This window comes from Ovis canadensis, chromosome 4 (assembly GCF_042477335.2).
Source record: "Ovis canadensis isolate MfBH-ARS-UI-01 breed Bighorn chromosome 4, ARS-UI_OviCan_v2, whole genome shotgun sequence".
Lineage (NCBI taxonomy): Eukaryota > Metazoa > Chordata > Mammalia > Artiodactyla > Bovidae > Ovis > Ovis canadensis.
The window spans coordinates 92071827-92094189 of record NC_091248.1 but is presented as its reverse complement, the minus strand read 5'-3'; the positions used below and the strand labels follow the sequence as shown (position 1 = coordinate 92094189).

The window sequence follows — 22363 nt, the reverse complement described above, 5'->3', positions numbered from 1 at the left end:
CTCCTGAGACTCTTGGCTCCTCTCCTGTGCCCTCAACGCCCTGCCATTTGCCCAATCAGGCTGGTGGGTTGAATGAGGGGTTGGGGGGTGTGCCTAAGACATCGTTTAGGTCATTGAGAGCCAGGCTCAGTCCTGGGCTGAGGCAGGGGTAGGGGCTGGGAGTGAGGGTTGATGGTAATTGGGGGCTGGTAGGGGGGCCAGGAGGTGGGAAGGGGAGGGGTGGGGCAACTGTTGGGGAGTAGTTGGAGGCAGGGCACCACTCTGATGACTGGCCCCACCCTTACCTCAGGGCCATGCCCCCTCCTCCCTGCCCAAGTAGAAAATGCTTGTTTTCATCAAAGGTCTTCAACTGTAAATCATCAAAACCTGCCTCAAAAGGTGGAGAAGGTCATTCTTGCGTTTGGGGTCTGCAAAGTCCAGGCCAGCACTCACTTTGAGAACCATCCCTCCTCCCCACTCCCAGCTCCCTGCCTGGGACTGAACTTGTCTAGTGGGACCTGCCTGCAGCTGCCAAACACTGCTAAAATTAGCAAGAGCTCACAAGTGGGCCGGGTGGCTGGGTAGAATGCCAGGCTCTCCAGCCAATGGCCAGTGTGGTCATCCCCAAGGAAGCTCTTGACATGATTGATCTCTTTCCTAAAATAGAGCGAAAAGGGCTTCACCAGACCCACATGTGGCAGATTACTGTCCCACCAGATCCTGGCTCTGTGCCTCTGTCTTCAGAGAGTGGGCAGGACTCATCCCTGGGTTTGGAGTCCCCACACTGGCCTTCTGGACTGGCCAGACCAAGGAGCAGCTGCCCTTCTATTGGTCCAGGCTCACAGCACCTGAGAGGAGGATCAGAATCCCCCAGGCCTGTCCTCTGGGAGGCTGGAGAGGACAGGGCTGGGCAGAGATCAGCGGGTCCCTTGCTGGTTTGTTGGGCTTCCGGGGCCCTCTCTGGCTTTCAATTTGCCCAGTGAGCATCCTTCCCTAGACCCCTCTCCTGGGCCTCCTCCTTGCACCTATGAGGGCAACAGCCCCACTTGGCCACACTAGTTAATCCTTCAGAGCCAGACTCTCATGCCTCAGCCAGCTCTGCTGCGCTCCCACCACAGGAGGTGTGCCCTGTCTCATCGCTTCCCTTTCAGGTGAGGGAGTGACACCAGAGGGTCAGCACTGGGCTGGAGCCAAGAGTCACTGTAGCAAGTGACAGACCTGTCCAGGGAAGAGAGGCCAGGAGAGGAAGGACATCAAAAACCATGGCTCCTGGGGGATACCCAGGACACAGAGTGGTCAGTATTGCAAGGGTTGTCCTGAGGATGTTGGATGAATGTGGTCTCTGCTTAGACCTTCTCAAAAATAAAAGCAACAGAGCTGCCCAGCAATGGGCTAGGATGTCTCAGCACATAGTGAGCTCCTGACTTAATGGGAGAGAGAGAGATGTGAGGTATTAGAGAGAGTAGGTGCTGAAGGACTCCTATGTCCTAGTCAGTGTCCTCATCCTTTGGTTGCTCAAGGAGCTGATTGATAGGCATGATTTAATTTTCTTTTTAATTTATCTCTAGGAAATAATCTAGCAAATTCAGTGATGGATATTCCAGGTTACTCTTTATAGGATCAAAAAATGAGACATAATCCACACACCCAACTTTAGGAAACTGGTTACATAAACTATGCTACATTTATATGCAAAATGATGATTGATCTGCCTCTGTTGGCATGGAATGATGTTAATGACATTTTGTTTAAACAGAATGTGGGACTTCCCTGGTGGTCCAGTGGCTAAGACGCCATGCTCCCTATGCGGGGGGCCCGGGTTTGATCCCTCGCCAGGGAACTAGATCCCATATGCCATAGCTAACAGTCTGAATGCCACGGTGAGGATTGAGTATCCTGTATGCCCCAACTAAGACCCAGCAAGCCCCCCAAAATAATTTTTTTTTAAGGAGAGAACATGAGGGCTACCTTCTGAAACGTCCTCCAATGAGCCTCACATCTGGCATTCAAGCTGCTGTGTAGGCTCCACCCATGCTGAATAGGTCTAGCCTATGTAACTAATAAGCTGTTGCAGAAATGATGGACTGTGAAATGAGAGGCTAGGCCAACAAAGACAACGAAGCTTCTGCTTTTCTCTATTGGCTTCTTCACTCTATGGAAAGCCAGCACCAGGTCATGAGGACACTCAGGTTCTATCAGGAGGTAGATAGTTTTTCTACTGAGAAAAACTGAGGCCACCTGCTAATGGGCATCTCCAACCTGCCAGGCAGGTGAGTGAACCACCTTGGCAGCAGGTCCAACAGCCCCAGTTGAGCCTTCAGATGATGCAGCCCCAGGCAACATCCTGACTGCAACCTCAGGAGAGATGCTGAGCCAGAACCTCCCAGCAAGCCACTCCTGGATTCCTGACCCACAGAAATGCTGTGAGATAAAGTTTTGTTGTTTCAAGCCGCTAAGTGTTGAGGTAATTTTTCACATAGGAATAGATGACAAATACAGAGGAAAAACAGTTTAAAAATATAACACAATCCATTTTCCTCATATATATATATTTAAATCTCTCTCTTTATTTTAGGCCACACCACACAGCATGTGGATCTTAATTCCCCAACCAGGGATTGAATATGTGCCTTCTGAAGTGGAGGCTTGGAGTCTTAACCACATCATGGAAGACCCTGTCATATACATGTATATGTGATATACACATGGGAGGAAATACAGGAAAATAGTAATAGTAGTTATCATGATCATGGAAATATGAGTGACTTTATTTTCCTCTTTGTTTATCTATATGTCCTGCGTTTTCTGCAATGGATTTGTACTAATTAAGTAGTATTTAAAAATCAAGTTAAAGACAAAAAGGTTGGGCCTTATCTGCTTTCTTTGCACAGAGGCTCTGAGGCCCAGACTCTGAAGGATGGAGGCTCAAAGTTAAATGGGTCAAATTACCAGACTCCATATTCCGTGGGAAAGAAAGTGAGGCTGGAAGCTGGAGAATCCCGCCTGCAAGCCCCTTCCCCACTGGCCTGCCAGTCCTCCACATCAGCTGGGCAACAGTGTGGGTACTCCCTGAGCTGGTACAACAGGGCCTGCAGGTCAGTATGGTGTTGCAGGTGTTCACTTACAGCAGGGTCGACTGGAGGCTGGCTGCGCCCTTGTGTAAGGGCAGACCAGGGGCCTGGTGATGAGAGGGTATCAGGTAGTGTGGCCGTGCCAGGGACAGAGAAAGGGGGAGATGAGCCAAGAGACAGCAGAGTGGGCTGGGACCTTGGTAACCACTGCTGGCAAGTACCCAGCGCCTTCCACAGGCAGGCTCCTGTGCTAGATGCTTACATGGATCACAACTGGCCGGCAAGTTCAGGGCAGTCATTTTAAATGTGGGGACACTGGGGCTCCTGGGAGTGAAGGGATTTCTGATACACAGCAGCCATCAGTGACTTAGCCAGGATTCCCCTCCAGCTCAGCCTAACTCCAGGTGTGCTGGAAGATTAGTCTGACTAGATGGGGAGGGTCCCTCCAGAGTTAAGCACATGCTGGGAGTCAGGAAGTAGCTCTGGAGCTGCTTCCATGATGGAGATGTTCAGAGGCCTCAGCTTCAGCCAGGGGAGGTGGGGAGGAGGGAGGGGGTGGCGGGGGGAGCTGAAGTGGCCACAGAGGTCTGTCCTGCAGAGTGCTTGCCTCTGACAGCAGGTGGGCCTGAAGGCCTGGGGCCAGATGTTGTGGTGAAACCTAAAGGCTGGGGCCATGGGAGGGAGCGGGGCAGAGAGTGGGTGAGGAACAGGGTGTGTCCTGCACATCCGCCAGCTGCAGGATCATTCAGGGCCCAAAGGAGGCAGGATAATGCTGGGCTAACATGGGAGCAAACTCAATTCTGCTCTGTAGATCCATTTCCTGTTTGGTTTTGGTTACAGCAATTATATCTGCCCTAATTAACACTCAGAATGAAAGCACCAATGACCCGAACAGAGCTTCGGAAGGGATTGAATCACACATTTATTTAAGATTTATTGAGCATCTAATTTGTGTTCAGTCTAAGGTTATGAAAATGACTAGTTTTTAGTTCTCAAGGACCTTACACTCTGGCAGAAGAGACAAGCAAATAGCAAATACTAACTGATACTGGCAGAGCTGCAGAGTCTTGAGGGAACATGAGAGAGACTAGGAGGGTTCTCTGGAGAACAGGGTTTCTCAGGACCTCTTCCTGCAGTCCTTGATGTATGAGCAGGAAATGGCCAGCAGAGAAGCACATTCTAGATTGAGGGGCCAGCAGAACAAAGTCAGAGGCGTTTGGAGAAATGCATATATTTATAGTGACTTGAAATAATGCACTCGAAGAGTACACAAAGGAAATCAGGCTGTTGTAAATAGCATTTGGGCTAAAGCGGAAATCTGAGTTGGGTTACACCCCCCTTTATAAATATATAACCATGAGTGTACCAAATACAAAAAGTACGGATAATAGCAAAAGCACTGTGGCAGATTCATGTTGATGTATGGCAAAACCAATACAATATTGTAATTAGCCTCCAATTAAAATAAAGAAATTTATATTTAAAAAATAGCTAATGCAAAACTCAAAGGAACCCTTAATTCACTTACAAAAAAAATAAATGAAAAATCAATGAGCAACGCATTCCTCTAAAGGTATTTAAAAAAAACCCAACACACAGAATATAAAGTAAACCTAAGAATAAAGCAATCAATAATGATAAAAGCAGAAACAAATTGTACAGAAAATACACAAATATGGCTTCACCTATGGCTGATTCATGTTGATGTATGACAGAAAACCACAAAATTATGTAAAGCAATTATCCTTCAATTAAACATTAAAAAAAAAATAGCAAACTTGAGGGATTTCCCTGGTGGTCCAGTGGCTAAGACTCCGTGCTGCCAATGCAGGGGGCCCAGGTCTGATCTCTGTTTAGGGAACTAGATCCCACATGCCACAACTGAAAATTGAAAATCCCACAACTGGGACTTCTCTGGTGGTCCGGTGGGTAAGAGTTCACCTGCCAGTGCAGGAGACGTGGGTTCGATCCCTGGTCTGGGAGGATCCCTCATGTTGTGGGGCAGCTGAGCCTGTGAGCAGCAACTGCTGAGCCTGCGCCCTAGACTCCCTGAGCAACAGCTACTGAGCCCACGCGCTGCAACTGCTGAAGCCTGAGCGTTCCAGAGCCCGTGCTCTGCAGCGAGAAGCCCATAGCGCTGCAACTAGAGAGTGGCCCCTGCTTGCCACAGCTGGAGAAAACTCTCTCCCAGCAATGAAGAGTCCATGGACTGTAGCCCACCAGGCTCCTCCGTCCAGGGATTCTCCAGGCAAGAATACCACAGTGGTTTGCCATTCCCTTCTCCAGGAGATCTTCTTGACCCAGGGATGGAACCCGGGTCTCCTGCTTTGCAGGAAGATTCTTTACCATCTGAGCCACCAAGGAAGCCCAATGAAGACCCAACGCAGTCAAAAATAAACAAATAAAAAAATTTTTTTAAGAAAATCCCACAACTAAGACCTGGTACAGCCAAATGAATAAATAAATATTTAAAAATTATATCTATAAAAACAAAACAAAAAAGTAAACTTGATTAAAAAGGTGAATTTCATTGCATGTGTTTTATATCAACATTAAAAAAAAGAAGAGTAACAGATGAAGTAGAAGAGTCAGGGGTCCCAATTACAGATGGAAAGAGACAGGGGCCCCTGGAGACAGCTGCCTCACCCTCAAGCCTCCCCAGGCAGTGGCCTCTCCCTTGTAGGAACTGTGACCCTGGAAGTCCTTGTTCCAGCTCCCTCGTGGCACTTGGAACAGGAAGAGGGAGCTGGTGGGCACTTGCTACCTACCTGATCTTAGATAAGTGATTCATTCACAATTTCAGTTTCTGAGCCTATAAAAAGTCCTGAGCCTTGGCCCTGGTCAGGTGGGTGGCCTGTTCCTGGGCAGTGCCCTGGACATGTGTGCTCTTAGGGGTGGGGGCAAACATGGTTTCTTACCACCCACACCCGATTCCCCTTCATTCTTACTCAAAGAGCCTCCGTTTGTGGCAATACACCCAGTACTGGGGGTTGGACCTGCCTGGCCTCACCCCCATCCTCTTCTGGAGACAACAGGAGGGAGGCAGCTAGGGAACATGTGGAAGCGGAAGCCCCGCTCCTCTTGCATTTGGAGCATCACTGGATCTGTTGGTACCCCAGACAGCCATGAGGGGGAGGACAAGACAACCCGCGGGGCTGACCCAGAGTCTGACATCAGGCTGTCATGTATGGGGATGGGAGCCACCTCCAGACTATTTTTTATGTGAGATTATGAGCCTATCAATGAATTCAGCATTAGTTGGGTGTCTGGTACAGCCTAATGGACCATAATTGCCTCATGAGGACTAACAAGTTATTCTGCTTTTCTTCACGTGAGCAAGCCTGAAGAGGGGGAAGCAAGGGACAGTGGGGCACATGTTGGTAATCACCCTCAACAGAGTGGCTCAGGAAAGACCACAGGAGGTGAGGCAGGAACTGGACTTCACTCCTTTCAAGGTTATGGAAACCCAGCTGGAAAATGTTTAACAACTGGCTGTCCAGGGGGAAAGACCTGAGTGAAGGAAGTGAGCAGAGACAGGCTGCAGCCACTGCCCCCAGGCTCCGTAGGACCTGGTCCTCTGACATAACTAGGCCACCTCGCAGAGGCTGTGGTTCTGGCAGGGACTGTGTGACCACAGCACGAGGGGCTCTGCCACATGTCCTCCTATCACTCTGGCCCTACCACCTGCAGATGGAGTTGGGCCTCTGTCCCACCCTCTGACTTTCACCAGATCTAACGATGCCACTGGTCAAGCTAGGTCTGCTACTGCTTCCCACATGGATTCCCTGCATGGTTGAACTATACTCATGAGCTTTACAGTCACTTTGAAAACATCTTAGAGAACTAATTTACAACAGCAAGAGCCTACATTTCTTGTTTTAAATGAAAGGCAAATGATGCCAGTCCAAAAACTCCATCCAATTATCCAGATATCACTAAAACTCTCTTCATATATAGCAACCCACCAGTGACTTTTGCATAATATGAAACATTCAAAACACCAATTACCTAATTATTTAACTCTTAAAGAGCTCAGTGGTGGCTGTAATTGTATGGAGTACATAGCAATCCTGTTCATGTCACAACCTATCACGTTGTAGATGTTGGAGGCTGCCATGATCCCCTTGTACAGGCACTGTACCTGCCCCCACCTGCTCCAGCTGGCTGCCAATAGCTCACAGCTGGGCCCTTCTCCTAAGACCCGCCTTCAACCTATTAAGTCATCCTGCCCAGAAATACCTGGGAGGTTATGTGCCTCCAGGGTTGGCGGAGAAAATACAGTATGTCGTGCAATATTGGGGACATATATTACAATTTTATTTGCTGCTTATCTGAAATTCAAATATAACTGGGCATTTTTTTTTAATTTGCTGAATTTTAATTTGCTGAATCTGGCAGCACCTACCCTCCTACCAGGGCCTCCAGCCAATGACTGCCCAGTATAGAAGGGCAAAGGCTACCTGGCCTCAGGAGAGATGACTCACACATGAGGCCATTCATGACCCAGAGCTCCCCATGGGATTAGACTGTGGCTTGACTTCTGCTAAATGTGAATCTGCCTCCATCCTTGTCTTACCACATCCCTCATACACCCGGCCTCACCCTGTGAATTCTCCTGCTCTCCATCACAGTATGGTCCCAAGAGACCTAAACCATCTGGTCTACACAGACCAGAACATTACATCAGCTCACCACATTGATGACAGTTGGACATCATGCTAGTTGGATACAAGAGGCGAGTATCATGGATGTCTCATGGTGAGACACATCTCGAAAAGCCTCAGGGGCTGCCACCTCCGTGAAATTTGCAGCGGCCCAGTGGTCTGGGACATGCCAGGGACAACTGCTTTAAAGTGAGTAACTAATGATCGTGCCTTGTTTCTCTTAAGAAAGGTGTGTAGTGCTTGATAAGCCTCTTCAGATTTTGGAAGCAGCATATTCTTGCACTTGGCGATACTGTTCCAACCTATTTATTGGATGAAACAGAAGGCTGATAGGTTAAGTGGAGCCAGAGAAAGAAAGTGCTCTGGAGCCAGTTGGCCACAGTCAGCCCTGACTCTTAGGCCATGTGACCTGGCAGCTGTGATACTTGAGGTGTTACACTGTGGAAGTGTGATAAATCCCAAAAGGAGTGTCACCGACCGGACCCCAGGCTCTGGACCAAGGGCCCACCACCTGCAGCAGGTGAACCAAATACCAAATACCACTTGAAAGGCAGCTCCTGGTCTGTCGCTGGGCCCCGATAGAGACAGAGCATCTAACCACGGGGCACTGAGTGACTGATCATATGGCCAGAACTGCCCATCCTGAGCTGGGTGACGTCAGGGCTGCTAAGTCATCAGATCGGGCAGATGCCACAGCCATCCATCATAAGACAGAAGGAGGGCGTCTGCAATCAGGCTCAAGCAGGGGCAAGAGGTTCAGACTCCTCCTGTCACTACCACTCCTGCACGAATGCCCCCGTGCCCCCCTCAGCTCACACAGATGCCCTTCCCTCTGGCTGGCTGCTGGAGGGGTCAAAACCCACCCACTTGGTCCACAGGCAGGTCAACTTGGCCCATTGGTGCAAGCTGGAGACGGGAATTTGCCAGGCAGCACTCCCACACAAGGGTGGCCATGGAAGGCAGAAATGGAGAGAAAGGCTCTCAAGAGTCAGCGTTTGGGGCAGGCACCCAGTGACTCCCCTTGCGAAGAGAGAGAAATGGCCCACAGGTCAAGGCACCCACAGACCATGGACAGGCGGGAACAGCTTAGCTGGAAGGAGCGAGATTAGAGGACTGGGGACAGGAATGGGGCGGGGAGGAGGACTATAGAGAAATCCAGGTGCTTGAGAACAAGTCAGTGGAGTTCCAGCCTATGAGAAACGACCTGCTAGAGAACGGGCACTGAACAAGCACGCGGAGGGCTGGCTAGTCGCTTCACGTTGGTAGCTTCTCGGCGTTAACACGATGCCCTCACAAACCATTAACCATGGCGGCGGATGTGGAAGCTGTGTCTACGCCCCAAAGCATAGGCTCCATCTTGCCAAGGCTAGCCTAGCTTTTGCTGTTGTCAAATGTATGACCTGCCAGTGTCAGAGACCAACCTTAAACCTCTGGGGTGATACTGTTCCTCCAGGGCACCAACCAGCCACAACCTGGTCCAAGTTGATCACGCAGGATCGCTCCACTCTAGAAGGGGCAAACATCTGCTCTTCCAGGCACACGTCTGCCTTTCCTACTTTCAGTGTCTAAGCCAGTACCACCAACCAAGGAACCTCGAATCTCCTGATCCGAGATCCCCCACAGCACGACCGCAGAGGAAGGACCTGCTTCTTGGCAAAGGAGGCTTGGCAGTGAGTGCACAATCAGGACGCACTAGTCCTCCCACCTAACAGCTGCCCCACGATAGAGCAGTCAAACAACCTCCTGAAGGCACAGCTGAGCTGTCAGCTTGAAGATGCTCGCCCCCGAGTAGAAGGGACCTGTGTCCTCCAGGGTGCAGTGTCCACTCTAACAGCCACTGGGTGATACTGTGTCCCTAAAAGGTAAAATACATGGTCTGGGAACCAAGGGCACTTCATCATTCTTCACGACTGATGTGATGGGATTTGTTCTTTCTGTACCTGCAGCCTTAGGTTTTGTGGGCCCAGGGGTCCTGGTTCTCAGAGGAGGGATGCTTCCACAAGAGATACAGGAAGAGCCCCACAGAATTTAAAGTTATGACTGCATCCTGGTCAGCCCTGCTCCTGGGGCCAGTAGCCAGGCAGGACACCTACAAGAGCCAAGTCCCAGGAGCCGGGCTGGGTACAGAGAATGCACTAGGTCTAGGGCAGCCAGAGTGTGGCTGCAGATTTCAGGCAGTGAGGCTGCAATTTGGGATGTCTTCTGAGGGTCTGGCTCTGTGCCGATGTCATGGGAGGCTCTGTGCAGGGGAAGCCCACCTGGAGTTGCACTGATACAGCTCACTCTGGATGCAGTAGGGAAAGTGAATTGACTTGCAAGGTGAGGACCTGGAGTGGGACAGCCAGCAGAGGCAGGTGGAGCGGGGAGGACAAGAGAGCAGAAAGCTGCTGGGGGCCGGCTGGCCCCAGGAGAACACACGCAACGATGCACTTTGCAAGACAGACAGGTGGCCTTGGGCCAAAGCTGAGAGAACGCCTGTGAGTGGCTTGATAAGGGGAGCTGGGCTGCCTGGAGGTCACACTGCAGTAAGGACAGGCATGGACGAGGGCCGGAGGGCATGCCCAGCACAGGACCCTTGTCCTGTGTGCCCACACCAGCTCTCTGACTCCAGAAGGCAGCTGATTCTAGTGCCTCAGGGAGCCAGCGCCTTGGGAAATCCAGTGGGTGCGCTGCCCTAGCAGAGCCCCGAGTCCTTCCTGGGAATCATGTGTAGCAGAACTCACGAAGAGTTCTCCTTTCACTCTGATTGCTACACTGTAAGGCTGGGAGCATGGAGTTTCTATGGCCGCATCCCCGCCCAGTGGAGAACATACATGGTCCGGAGGGGAAAGCGACACCAGCCCCAGACAGAAGTGGACAGAGGACCCTCGGCCACCGTTGGAAGTCAGATCCTGCTCCCCTCCCCTCCCCTCACCTCAGCACAGGGAACTTGGTCCCATCAGCCAGTCCATCCCTTCTTTGCTTCCCCTGCTTCCATTGAATTTGCATTGCTTATGGCCAGAGAGCCTGACAAATCCCTGGACAATCATCTATCAGAGTAGCTGTGAACTGCACTATTCAGGGTGGTAGTCACTGACTACATGTGGCTTTTTGTCACTTGACACACGGCAAGTCCAGATTGGGAGAAGCTGTACGTGGAAAATACACATGGCTTTGGAAGGCAATATAAACCACAGTGTGTAAAATATTTCAGTAACAATTTTTATGTGGCTTGCTTGTTTCACTGATAATATTCTGGGTTTTTGTTTTGTTCTGTCTTGTGTGTGTGTGTGGTTTTTTTTTTTTTAATATTTTGACCATGCTGCACAGCATGGATGCTGCATGATCTTAGTTCCCTGATTATGGATCAAACCTGAGCCCTCAATAGTGTAGCAGAGTCCTAACCACTGGACCTCCAGGGAAGTCCCAATAATATTCTGTTTTTGTGTGTTAGTCTCTCAGTCATGTCTGACTCTTTGCAACCCCATGGACTGTAGTCCACCAAGCTCCTCTGTCCATGGAATTCTCCAGGCAAGAATACTGGGGTGGGTAGCCATTTCCTTCTCCAGGGGATCTTCCCAACCCAGGGATCAAACCCAGGTATCCTGCATTGCAGGCAGATTCTTTACCATCTGAACCACCAGGGAAGCCCTTAATATTCTGTTTATAGTGGGTTAAATAAATCTTTATGAAAATTAATCTGCCTAGTTCTCTTTACTTTTGTAACATGGCTACTAGAAAACACTGCATTTCCCCTGGACAGTGATATGTGGAGTTGTGCCTGCATTAGAGAGAAGGCTGACACCTTGAGAGTCACCTTCAGACACAAGCAGAACACATGGCTGTGCACAAGGGGAAAAGCAGTCAGCTCTTGGCTTGCTGTCCCTTCCTCCTCACAGACAGGAAGTGTCAAGTCCAAGTACCCCTCCCCTAGGAAAGGGATTCTCTCCAGCCCTAGTGATTCTTTCCTGTCACCCAGCATGTCCCCTCCTGGATGTCCTTCCTGCCTCCAAGCCCTCACAGACACATCCTGTCTGGGCTGGCTTCCTCCACAGGTCCCTATGCAGTATCCCTTCTTGTTGGCCTTCCTGGCCAACCCATCTGCAAAGAAATGGAAAGGAAGGCCAGGACTTATACCTCATCCCAAACTCTCTAAGAGGCCCACAAGCCACACTTCCTGGTCTTCAGTCCCTTCCTTCCACTGTTAGTAGACCCCTAGCCCCTCCCCTAGCCTGGCCCCTCCTGCCCTCCAGTGGGCCATGCAGGACACTGCTACCAATTCCCAAATGCAAGGAAAATGCAGGCTGTGACCTTGCATGGGTATGGGTTTGGGAAGCCTCCTCCTTTGCCCTCCTCAGGGTTGCCCATGAGGGGAAATTGCTCTGTGTGGTCTATTATATTTTGACTAAAAGTGTTAGAATTTGATTAAAACTGTGTGTGTGTGTGTGTGTTGGGATGGGGGAGGTGATGTACAGCTGGAAAGAAAAAGTCCTCGAAGCCAGTGAGCCGAAGTGTAAGGCAGGCAGGCAGGGCTGTGCTCATCACTGAGGTGGGGGTGGGGCAGCGTGGAAGGCAGAGCCACAGCCCCCAAGACTTTCTAGTCCTTGGAATCTGTGAAATGTGACCTTACATGGCAAAAGGGAGGTGACAGATGTTTAAGAACCCTGAGATGGGGAAACGGTCCTGGACTGTTTCATGGGCCCAATAGCATCATAAGCATCCTCATAAGTGGGAGGCAGGAATGTCAGAGAAGATGTAATGGCAGATGCAGAGGCTGGAGGGAGCAGCTGCCAGCTTTGAAGATGGAAAAAGGGGCCATGAGCCAAGGAATGCACATGGACTCAGAAGTCAGAAAGGCCAAGAACATGGACTCTCCTCTAGAACCTGCAGAGGAACTGGCTCTGCTGACACATTGTTTTTAGTCCAGAAGACCCATTTCAGACTTCTGACCTCCAGAACCGTCAGTTGATAAATTTGCTTTGTTTTAAGCCACTATTTGTGATCATTTCTTATAGAAGCTATAAGAAACCCATGCAGAGAGGAACCAGCATTTATATTTTTATCTCAGCTGTGTGAATATGTGCTCAGTCGTGTATGACTTTTTGCAACCCCATGGACTGTAGCCTGTCAGGCTCCTCTGTCCATGGGATTCTCCAGGCAAGAATAGTAGAGTGGGTTGCCATTTTCCACCGCAGGGGTTCTTCCTGACCCGGTGACTGAAACCACATCTCTTACGTCTCCTGCATTGGCAGGCAGATTCTTTACCACTGCGCCACCTGGGAATCCCTTTTAGCAACTACTAAATGCATAAAAGTGTCCGCATTAATAAATATAAATCTGAGCAATTGTGCTTCCCAGACATGCTATGAGGGATGGGCAGTGTTGTGGGGTGGGAAGGGATCACACTGCCACATGTGTCCCTGGCTGGTGCCGCCTTTATGAGGACTGCCAAGCCTCATAGTCCCTCTGGAGGAGGACTGTACACAGCAGCGGGCGGTCACTGGCCCAGAGCATGGCAGAGAACCTGTGAGGCCTGGCGTCCAGGCTGAACGGGTCCAGGCTTTCTTGGAAGTCCAGAAGTCTGGCTATATCTCGGCTCCACAGGTGCCCACCTGTGTGACCTCGGGCACGACCTCTGATGGGTCCCGACCCATCACAAGTAAATACAGGCATAGAGGCGCACCCCATCCATGGAGCAGTTTGAGCATAAACTGGCTGGACTACAAAGGAGCAGACACAGCCACCAGCACCTGCTGGACCAAGGCACCACGTGTGGGCATGTGGACCCCGCTGGACCCAGGGGCTCAGAGACAGGGTGCCGGCCACTCTCTCGTGTCCCCCTCAACACATCCTTCCTTGCCTGCTGTCTCGTGGTGACTTACGAGCGTTCGCTTGCACCATGGGATGAGAGGTGGGCCTGTGACAGACCTGGTCAAGCGAGTTGCAGGCAGGTGCCCTCTCCCAGGTGCAGAGGTGGTGAATGCACACCCACAGAGGGAGCTGGGCGACCCAGGGGAGGGGCTGGCACCCCGCTCTGCCATGCTGCTCCTGCTCCACAAGCTTCCTGGGCAGACTCAGGCTCAGCCATTGGAAACCCCGAGTCCTGCCTGATGGCATTTTTTTCACACTACTATTTAAATTTCCAAGTGATTTGCTTATATCAGTGATTACGTGATTGTATGTGTGTGTGAATAGGGAAACATCCACTATTTCTTTGTAATGGACTTAAATCACCACACAGTAGTGGGCCCCTTGTGGGCTCTTTGAAAAGACATCTATCACCATTCTCATTGACTTTTGCTTTACAAACGTATGCATTGGCTTTCTTCATAGTATGTTCAAGGGACATCCTCCTGTAGGTGAGCCTGAGGGGGTTACACGGGCCAGGGCCAGGGGAAGAAAGCAGGTGCTCTCCCCCAGCACACCGGCCTTGATGTTTCTCCCTGTGTGCACGGCCCACAGCCCCATCAGGTGAGACAATGCTGCCCTGGAACCTCTGGAAGAAGGGGGACCTTGGCCAGATCCAGGACCCATGCAGGTCATATACATATATATTTGATGTATATGACACGGGTTTCATGTGAGCCTGTGGATGGGAAAATGATGTCCCAGGACATAGAGTGAGGATACTGTATCTTCTGGAAGAGGGTGTGTCACGGTGTGGCATCACCTTCCTCCTGCCTGTCTACATGTGGGACTTCTCTGCCTTCTACTCACAGTGGGAAGCTGTTCTGGAAAGGTCAGCTCTTGGTTACCTAGCATGAGGGGCTCCTCTACTCATCCCTTTGAGAGGAACACACTTAGGGGCTCAAACCCCCACAGCAGCCCTGGCAGGCCATAGTACCAGAGGGGAAATTGAGGTCTGGAGGGATTTCAAAGTCACCAAGTCCACCCTGCTAGGGAAGGGAAGAGCGGGTTTGAATCCACAGCCCTACCAAGCACAGGCTGGGAGCAGAGGGTGGTCCTTGGAGGTGGAGCCAGCCTCCTTCCCTGCTGGGTGCCCAGACTGGGTCTTCTCTTCTGGGAATGCTAACCAAAGAAGTTCTTTATTTCCTCCCACCCCTCACCTCCCCTGGGGATGAAGGATGGATCTGCTGGGTCTTCATGGGCAGGAAGCACATTCACCCAGGCCTGTCCCCATTCTCCTGTGGGGGGTCAGCACAGCTCCCCCCTGGGCAGGATGGCCGGCAGAGTGGGCCTCCACGGGCCCTGCATGAAGGACCGGGGCCCGTGGGGAGCTAGCTCACCACTCCCCAGCATCTATGTGGTTTGCCCAGGGCTTAGAGGTCTGCCAAGCTGTGCTAGGCACAGTCAACTGATGATCAGCAGGTGTCTACAGGCATTCATTGGACATAAGGCTGTGGTCCTGACTGCACATCCCCAGGCAGGCTCTGCTAGGCCCCTTGCAGGGGTGGGAGCCACAGAGGCAATGTAGTCAGTGTCCATGCTGGAGCGGTGAGCAGCGCCTTTCTTCACAGAGTGGGGTGGGTGTGGGGATGCTTCCTCCACCCAGAGCCCTGGGGCCCTCAGACAGCATAACTTCAAAAGCTCCTGGTTCCCCCAGTCTCCATCAGATCACCCTCTGGCCAAACCTCACAGAAGTTTCCACACCCAGTCCATGCGGCACACGCTGCTATTAACCCATTTTACAGACCAGGCAGGTGAGGCCCAGAGCCACCCAGATCTCACCAGGCCTCGAGGAAGCTAACTCCAGAGCCCAGGCAGGCTCTGCCCTCACCAGCAGCCGCCTTTGGGCTCATGAAGTCACTACGTAAGAACAAATGCGCTCACTGAACCGAGGTGTCCATCACTCACCCCTGTGACTTCAGCAACTCACAGGGCTCCTCTGCCTGCAGAGCCTTCTTTCTGTGACATTAGGGGCAGGACAGCCTCTGAGCACCATCCCCCAGAACAGCCAGTGATTGAGCATCAGGCAGACCTGGCTGGTGGCGACCTCGACCAAGGACCCGTCACCGGGGCCCTTCCCCTCTGCGAGACTCTGGCTTGGGCCGAGCAATGGGTGGTGGTTGGGGGGGATGGCCTTGGAGCACTCCTCCCTGCCCCTGCCCTGGCCTGGGCAGGTGTTTGTTAGCCAAGGGAGCAGAGCAGAGGTGGACTAAGATGCATGAGGAGCATGGGAAGGGACTGGGGATCAAGAGTAAGGCAGGATGACTGCAGGGGGTCCTGAGGAATTGGGGTCCAGGGGGTGCTAGCTGCCCACCTGAAAAGGTGGGCTCTCGGGTATGGCCAGCCCCCACACCTGGCCCCTCGTCCCCCTTACCCCACAGGATCACTCTTGGCCCAGGAACACCCTCCAACCTTCGTGGCCTCTGGAGCCCCGCTCCTTCCAATGTCTCTTCCCAGTTACCTCCCTGCAGCCTAGCTTATGGCTGGTGCAGTTCCCGCTGATTCCAGCTGCTGGTGGGACCCCCAGCATCCAGCTCAAGGAGCCTGTGGGAAGATTCAGAGCTGGAGCACCCTGGCCCACCCCAGCCCTCAGGAGGACAGCCAGGACCTCTGGCATCGATGGCTGGAGGAGGATGAGCCAGACTGACCTTTTCAGGGGTCAGGGAGAGGCCTGGACCAGAAGCTCAACTCTCTTGGAAAGCAGAGTCCAAGACCAAAGAGAAGACATGTGAACACTTGTCCAAAAAGCAAAAAAAGACATCCTCCCCCCCAAAAAGAGCCATCATCTGAGTCAGGGAGAAGTGGTCCATTTTCTGGGGTAGAAGGTACATCTCTTTCCAGATCAAAACCCCGCTTTTTATGAAACGTGCCAGATGGGTTTAAACCTCGCTGAGAAAAGGGGAGGCTAGAGCTAGTGCTGTAGCTATATTTGAAACGTGAGTGGCTGCAGCGAGGGATTCCTTGAGCAGAAGTAAACAAACAGAAATGGATCCTCACCAGGCACGTGTACTTACTGCAACTTAGTCCCATAAAACAGGCTTCTCCAAATAGCTCGATGTACACAGACTGGTCGCCAGGAAACGGCCGCTCTTTCAGAAATAAAGGGATAGAATACATGGCACAAGAGAGGCAGTGGCAGCGGTCAGAGCACCAGGGGCCTTGGCTGACGCCAAGCAGCTTCCCCAGAGGACCTCAGAGGCTGAGGAGAGAAGGGGCCTGGGACAGGAGGGTGTGGCCCAGGGACACTCCAGGCCTGAGTGCAGCAGGGGTGCAGAGGAGGGGCCAAGGGGATTCCAGTCTGGGAGGGACCTGGGCAGGGGCAGACCCAGACCTGAGGGGACGATGTGGAAAGGAGGGGGTTTGGGGAGGAAAGGGGAACCTCTTTTCACAGTGTGTCCAGCCAGAGAAAGAGAGAGAGACAAAGAGACAAGAGAGACATAGAGACAGCGAGAGAATCACAGAGATAAAGAGACAGAGAGACAGGAGAAGGAGAGAGACAGAAAAACAGAGAGAAAGAAAGACAGAGGAAGAGACAGACAGACACACACACACGCACACAGAACTATATTCTCCTTAGGATTGGTGTCTACCTGAGAAGGGAAGGGAGATGAAGGTGGAGGGGAGGGGCCGGGCCTGCCCCTCTGTCACAGGATTAGGGGTGCGTTCCAGATCCTTCCCTGGAGGGCCTCCCTTCATCACAAGTCTCATCTCTCTTGCTGCAGGGTGGTTTCAGGGCAGCTCTGCAGAAACCGTGGGAGGAGGTCAAGAGCACTCTGTGCCTTCCTCTCTCTTCCCCTCTCTCAGCCCGTCTGCCCTCCGGTCCCGCTCTTGCAGGAGCAGGCATGGGCCTCCCCGGGTCCATACTGCCTCTCACTGCTGGGTCCCCTTGGCCTGCTCCCGACCCCAGAAACCCCAGAAGACAACGCCTCTCTGGAGCAGGGAGATGTTCGGAATTCTAATTCTGTTTCTGAGGCGCCTGGACCCTGGGGCCTGGGATGCAGGCGGCTTGCTCAGCTCTTCTGGAGCAGTCTTTGCTTCATAGTCTGCCAGCCCAGCCCCGCTGTGGGACCGCAAGGACAGCGTGTCACATGCTCAGAGCCAGCAGCTCCTGCTTGAGAGGGGCCCACGGCAGGCAGGCATGGCCCCAGCCCCCACTGCTGAATCCACATCTTACTGGGTCACAAGGGCCCGGTCGTCCCATGCTCAGGGTCTTATCACCACTCTGTTCAGTGGAGCCATCTGCTCCTCCCCACTCTGGCCCCTCTGCCAACACATCTGCTTGGGGGCCACCTGGAGCTTTATGTCCTCCTGAGCATCTGGCAGTAGTAGGGCCTCCAACCAGCTCAGGGGGCAGGGGCCCCACATAGGCTGGGACAGGTCCTGTGGGGAAACTGGGAGAGCGTGCCTGCCAAGTGACGCACCCTCACCCCATCTCCGAGCCTCTGCTTCAGCAGCAAAGTGCTCAGGGCAGCTGTGGAGGCTGAAAGAAGAGAGGTCCGCCCCCTCCCCGGCTCTACCCTCATCCCCTGATTCAGTGCTATAGACTGAATCGTGTTCCCCCAAACCCATATGCCAAAGCCGTAACCCCCAGTGTATAGTATCAGGGTGTGGGCCCTTTGGGAAATGATCAGAGTTAGGTGAGGTCATGAGTGGAGCCCCCACAAGAGGAAGAATCCAGCATGCTCTCTCTTACTTCTGCATCCCCCGCCACTGTGTGAAGACCCAGCAATAAAAAAGCTGTCTGCAAACCAAGAAGTGAGCCCTCCCCAGAAGCTGACCATGCTGGCAGACTTCCAGTCTTCAGAACTGTGAGGAAGCAATGTCTGTTGATTAAGTCACCTGGTCCACGGTATTTTGTTTTAGCAACTGGGCAGACTAAAACACCTGGAGGGTCACCTCCCCAGTTTTCCTCCTGAAAAGTGCTCCCCAAATCCACCATACACAGCTAACTATACGGGCTATGGTGCCCCCATCCCTCCTACCCACTAGCAGAGGGGCGCAGATGAGAGAGGGTAAAGAGTAGACCAGAAACTTCCAAGCGGGCTCCAAGAACCCAATCTGAGGCCACTGAGAAGTGGTGGCCATCAAGAGATAGAACTCTATAGCAACTAAATGTCCACTGACAGATGACCAGGTAAAGGAGATGTGGCGTGTGTGTGCCCACTCACTCAGTCGTGTCCGACTCTTTGCTACCCAGTGGACGGTAGCCCACCAGGCTCCTCTGTCCATGGGCTTATCCTGGCAAGAATACTGGAGTGGGTTGCCGATTCCTGCTCCAGGGGATCTTCCTGACCCAGGGATCAAATCAGAGTCTCTTGCGGCTTCTGCATTTGCAGGCAGGTTCTTTATCACTGGACCACCTGGGAAGCCCTAAAGATGTGGTACACATCCACAATGGGATGCTGCTGCTGCTGCTGCTGCTGCTGCTGCTGCTGCTGCCAAGTCGCTTCAGTCGTGTCTGACTCTGTGCGACCCCATAGACGGCAGCCCACTACTCAGCCATAAAAAAGATTAATGACACTTTGTAGCAACAAGGATAGACCTAGAGATTATCACACTAAGTGAAGTAAATCAAAGACAAATATCTTATGATATCACTTATATGTGGAATCTAAAAAAAAAAATACAAATGAACTAACTTACAAAACAAAAATAGACTCACTGGCATAGAAAACAAACATATGGTTACCAAAGAGGAAAAGAGAGGGAGGGAGGGAGGGGTAAATTAGGAACTGGGGATTAACAGATACACACTACTATATAAAAAATGAATAAAAACAAGGATCTACTGTATAGCATCAGAAACTATATTTAATATCTTATAATAACCTATAATGGAAAAGAACATGAAAAAGTAAATATATATATATTCAGTCCAAGGAATTCTCCAGGCCAGAATACTGGACTGGGTAGCCTTTCCCTTCTCCAGGGGATCCTCCCAACCCAGGGATTGAACCCAGGTCTCCCACATCGCAGGTGGATTCTGTACCAGCTGAGTCACAAAGGAAGCCTATATATGTGTGTGTGTATATATATATATATATATATATATATATATGAATCACTTTGTTATATATCTGAACTAATACAAATCAAAAAATTCTTTAAAAAAAAAAAGAAAAAGATATTTTTAACCTATCTACAGATGATGAAACTATGGTGAAAAAGATAGAGCTCCATGCCAAGGGAATGACTCAGGATGTCAAGGTTCCACAGCCACAGGCTGGAGGTGAGGGGAAGCAGCCTCATAGGAGCAGGCCTGCTCCCAAGGAGCTCTAGAAGAACCATGTATGAAGCTGCTGAAAATGGTACTGAGGCCACACACTCCTACAAATTATAGAGGAAGACCCCAGGTGATCTGAGATGTCAGCATAGGCAAGAGGCACCAGGGAAACAGAAAGAGCAAAATCAGCCACACTTGAGGTCCCTCCAATGCGACCAGAATGCTCTTCTTCTGGGAGCCTGCAGTGGATACAGCCCCAGCCGACCTGCTGGGGACAATTTTGAAATTGCTTACTGCTCCAGGCCAAATGGCTTGTGGTGGGAATAGCATTTCCCAGGGGTGCAGGGCTGGACCTGGGCAGGCCTGGCAGCAAAACCTCAGACCCTTAGGAAGGCTCTGAAACCAAGCTGAAGCTTCCCGGCTCCCAGACAAGAGGTGGGCCCTCTGGGCACCCGGGACAGACAGGAGGGGTGTGCACATCGCCAGCAGCCCCCACCTCCCTCATCTGGCCCTGGCAGCGTGCTGACTGGCGCTGTAAGGGCAGCCAGCACAGGCCTGAGACAAGCGAACAAATCAGCAGTACTTGGGCCCTCTTTCTTTGGAAAGTCAGCATTTTGCTCATCAGAATTTTTTGCACTGATTTTTGATTCTTTAAAATTTGCATTAAAATATTTATCTTGATGATTGATGTTTCTTGTACCCCCTTAAAGCATGGGCCAGAGGAGGGACCTCCCTCTCCTCTTGGCCCTGACAAGGCTGTCAGTGACCCACATCCCCCCTCCGCTCTGGAGCACCCCAACGCATGTGGGGTTTACCATGGGGAGCATTGTGTCCCTGAGACAAATAAGAAAGGGGCATGGGCCTGCCCCTGTCTGATGTGGTGGACTCCCCAGAGCAGGCCACATGCCCCACCTCTCACTGCCACCATGCCAACTCTCTGCTCGTGCTGAAGACCCCATCTCCCTTCTCTCCAGCTGGCCCCCTGGCCCCTCCACACAGGATTTCTCATCCAAACTCCGGCCAGAGCCCCAGTGACCAGCAGATGCAGGCTTCCCGCTGCCTGCAGCTTGTGGGCGCCCTGACCCGGGCTGGTTGTTTTTCTCCTAACATCATTAGCTCTGCCAAGAGCAGAACCAGTCCAGTGTTTATGCTGACCACGTAATTTCACAGAAGAAGGAAAAGAAAAGACATGTGAGGGGGAAACCATGCCAAAGGCACTGGATCCGGGCCCTCTCCCCCATTTCCCCCTCCCTGCCTGGCTGAGGGGAGCAGGCGGGCGCTCCTCTCCGCCCTGTCACCAGTTCTGGATCCTTTCCTCACTGCTTGGGCACAGAGCTGGCTCACAGGATGTCTGGATTTTTCTTTGTTTTGGAAAAAGTAACTGCTCTCCACTTCTTACCAGGAGCAACGGTTCTTAGGCTTAAGTGATTCTTGTGGGGAGGTATGGACATCTGAGAGCTCTCACGATGTCTGTTGAGCCTTGCTAGGTAGTTGGTTCTGCCACTAAGACCCCACATCCCCCCACCCCCCTCCCCAGCTGGGGTTTTAAATTCCCCAGACCCTCTACCCAACAGGGTTCACTTCCCAGGCCTCCTGGCAGTGGTGACTCCCAGGTCACAGGGCTGGACTCTAGAGCAGCAGGAAGAGGACTCAGCATGCCCAACCCAGTCAATGCCCCACAATTCACTCCCAGCAGATTGTCCCTAAAGCGCCTGCGCATACACTCAGCTACGGAGGCACAAACACTTGGTCAAGTTAAACAAACCACTGACTGCGAGAAGATGGAAGAAATTCTTCTAGAAAACTGAATGTGGCAGAGAGCTACCTTTTCCTTCTTGGCGATCTCCATCCTGGCTCTGTCATCCAGCATTTGTACCACAGCCAGCCCAGGGGAGCTGGGACCCCTCAGCGTTCCTCGACAGGCTTCCAAGGCAGAAATATGCCCAGCCTTCTCCCAACCAAGGGTCACGGCTGGCCCAGGTATCTGGTTGAGTATGGTCCACCTTCTGGCTGGTTTCCGGCTTGATGTTCAATCACAGAGTTTCCTCCTTTCATTGTTCTCCAGCTTTCTCTCCTGGGTCATAGTCGGGATCTTTCCCCACTGAGGCCTTGTCAGGCTAGGTATGGTCGGGAGAGGGCCATTGCTGGGCTCCCAGGGCTGGTCAGCTTTCCCTTCGGGCTGTGCTGAGCTGTGACGGCGCGGTGCTCTCTAAACAGACTCAGCAGAAAAGGTCCTCCTTCCTCCGGTGTCTGGGGGACAGCCTTTGAGTCATGAGGTTGCAGACGACTGTGCGTCCCTCGCACACCAACCTGCTTCCCCGAGGCTCAGTCACCGCCCAACACTTCCTGCTCCGACCAGGTGTGGAGTGGGGAATTCTCCTGCCAGGGCGTCCTGCGCTCCTGCGAGGGCCCACGCTGCCATGGTAACCGGGAGCAGGCCTCTGTGCTCAGGCCCTCCGGCCTCTGCAGGGCTGACCGTCCTGTCATTAGAGCTGCCATGCAGAAAACCGGGGCTGATGGCAAAAGGCCTCCATCTCGAC

General features: G+C 52.1%; 1 protein-coding gene across 1 annotated transcript in view; it reads right to left on the bottom strand.

Annotated features, from left to right (window-relative positions):
- GCK (glucokinase) overlaps positions 1–22062 on the bottom strand; it is a 36087-nt gene extending 14025 nt beyond the window's left edge. The window contains exon 1 of the mRNA XM_069588192.1: positions 21649–22062. Within this exon, the coding sequence (XP_069444293.1) occupies positions 21649–21693 (45 nt within the window). The 5' untranslated portion in view covers positions 21694–22062. The remainder of the gene's footprint in view (positions 1–21648) is intronic.
- Between the last annotated feature and the right edge of the window lie 301 nt (positions 22063–22363).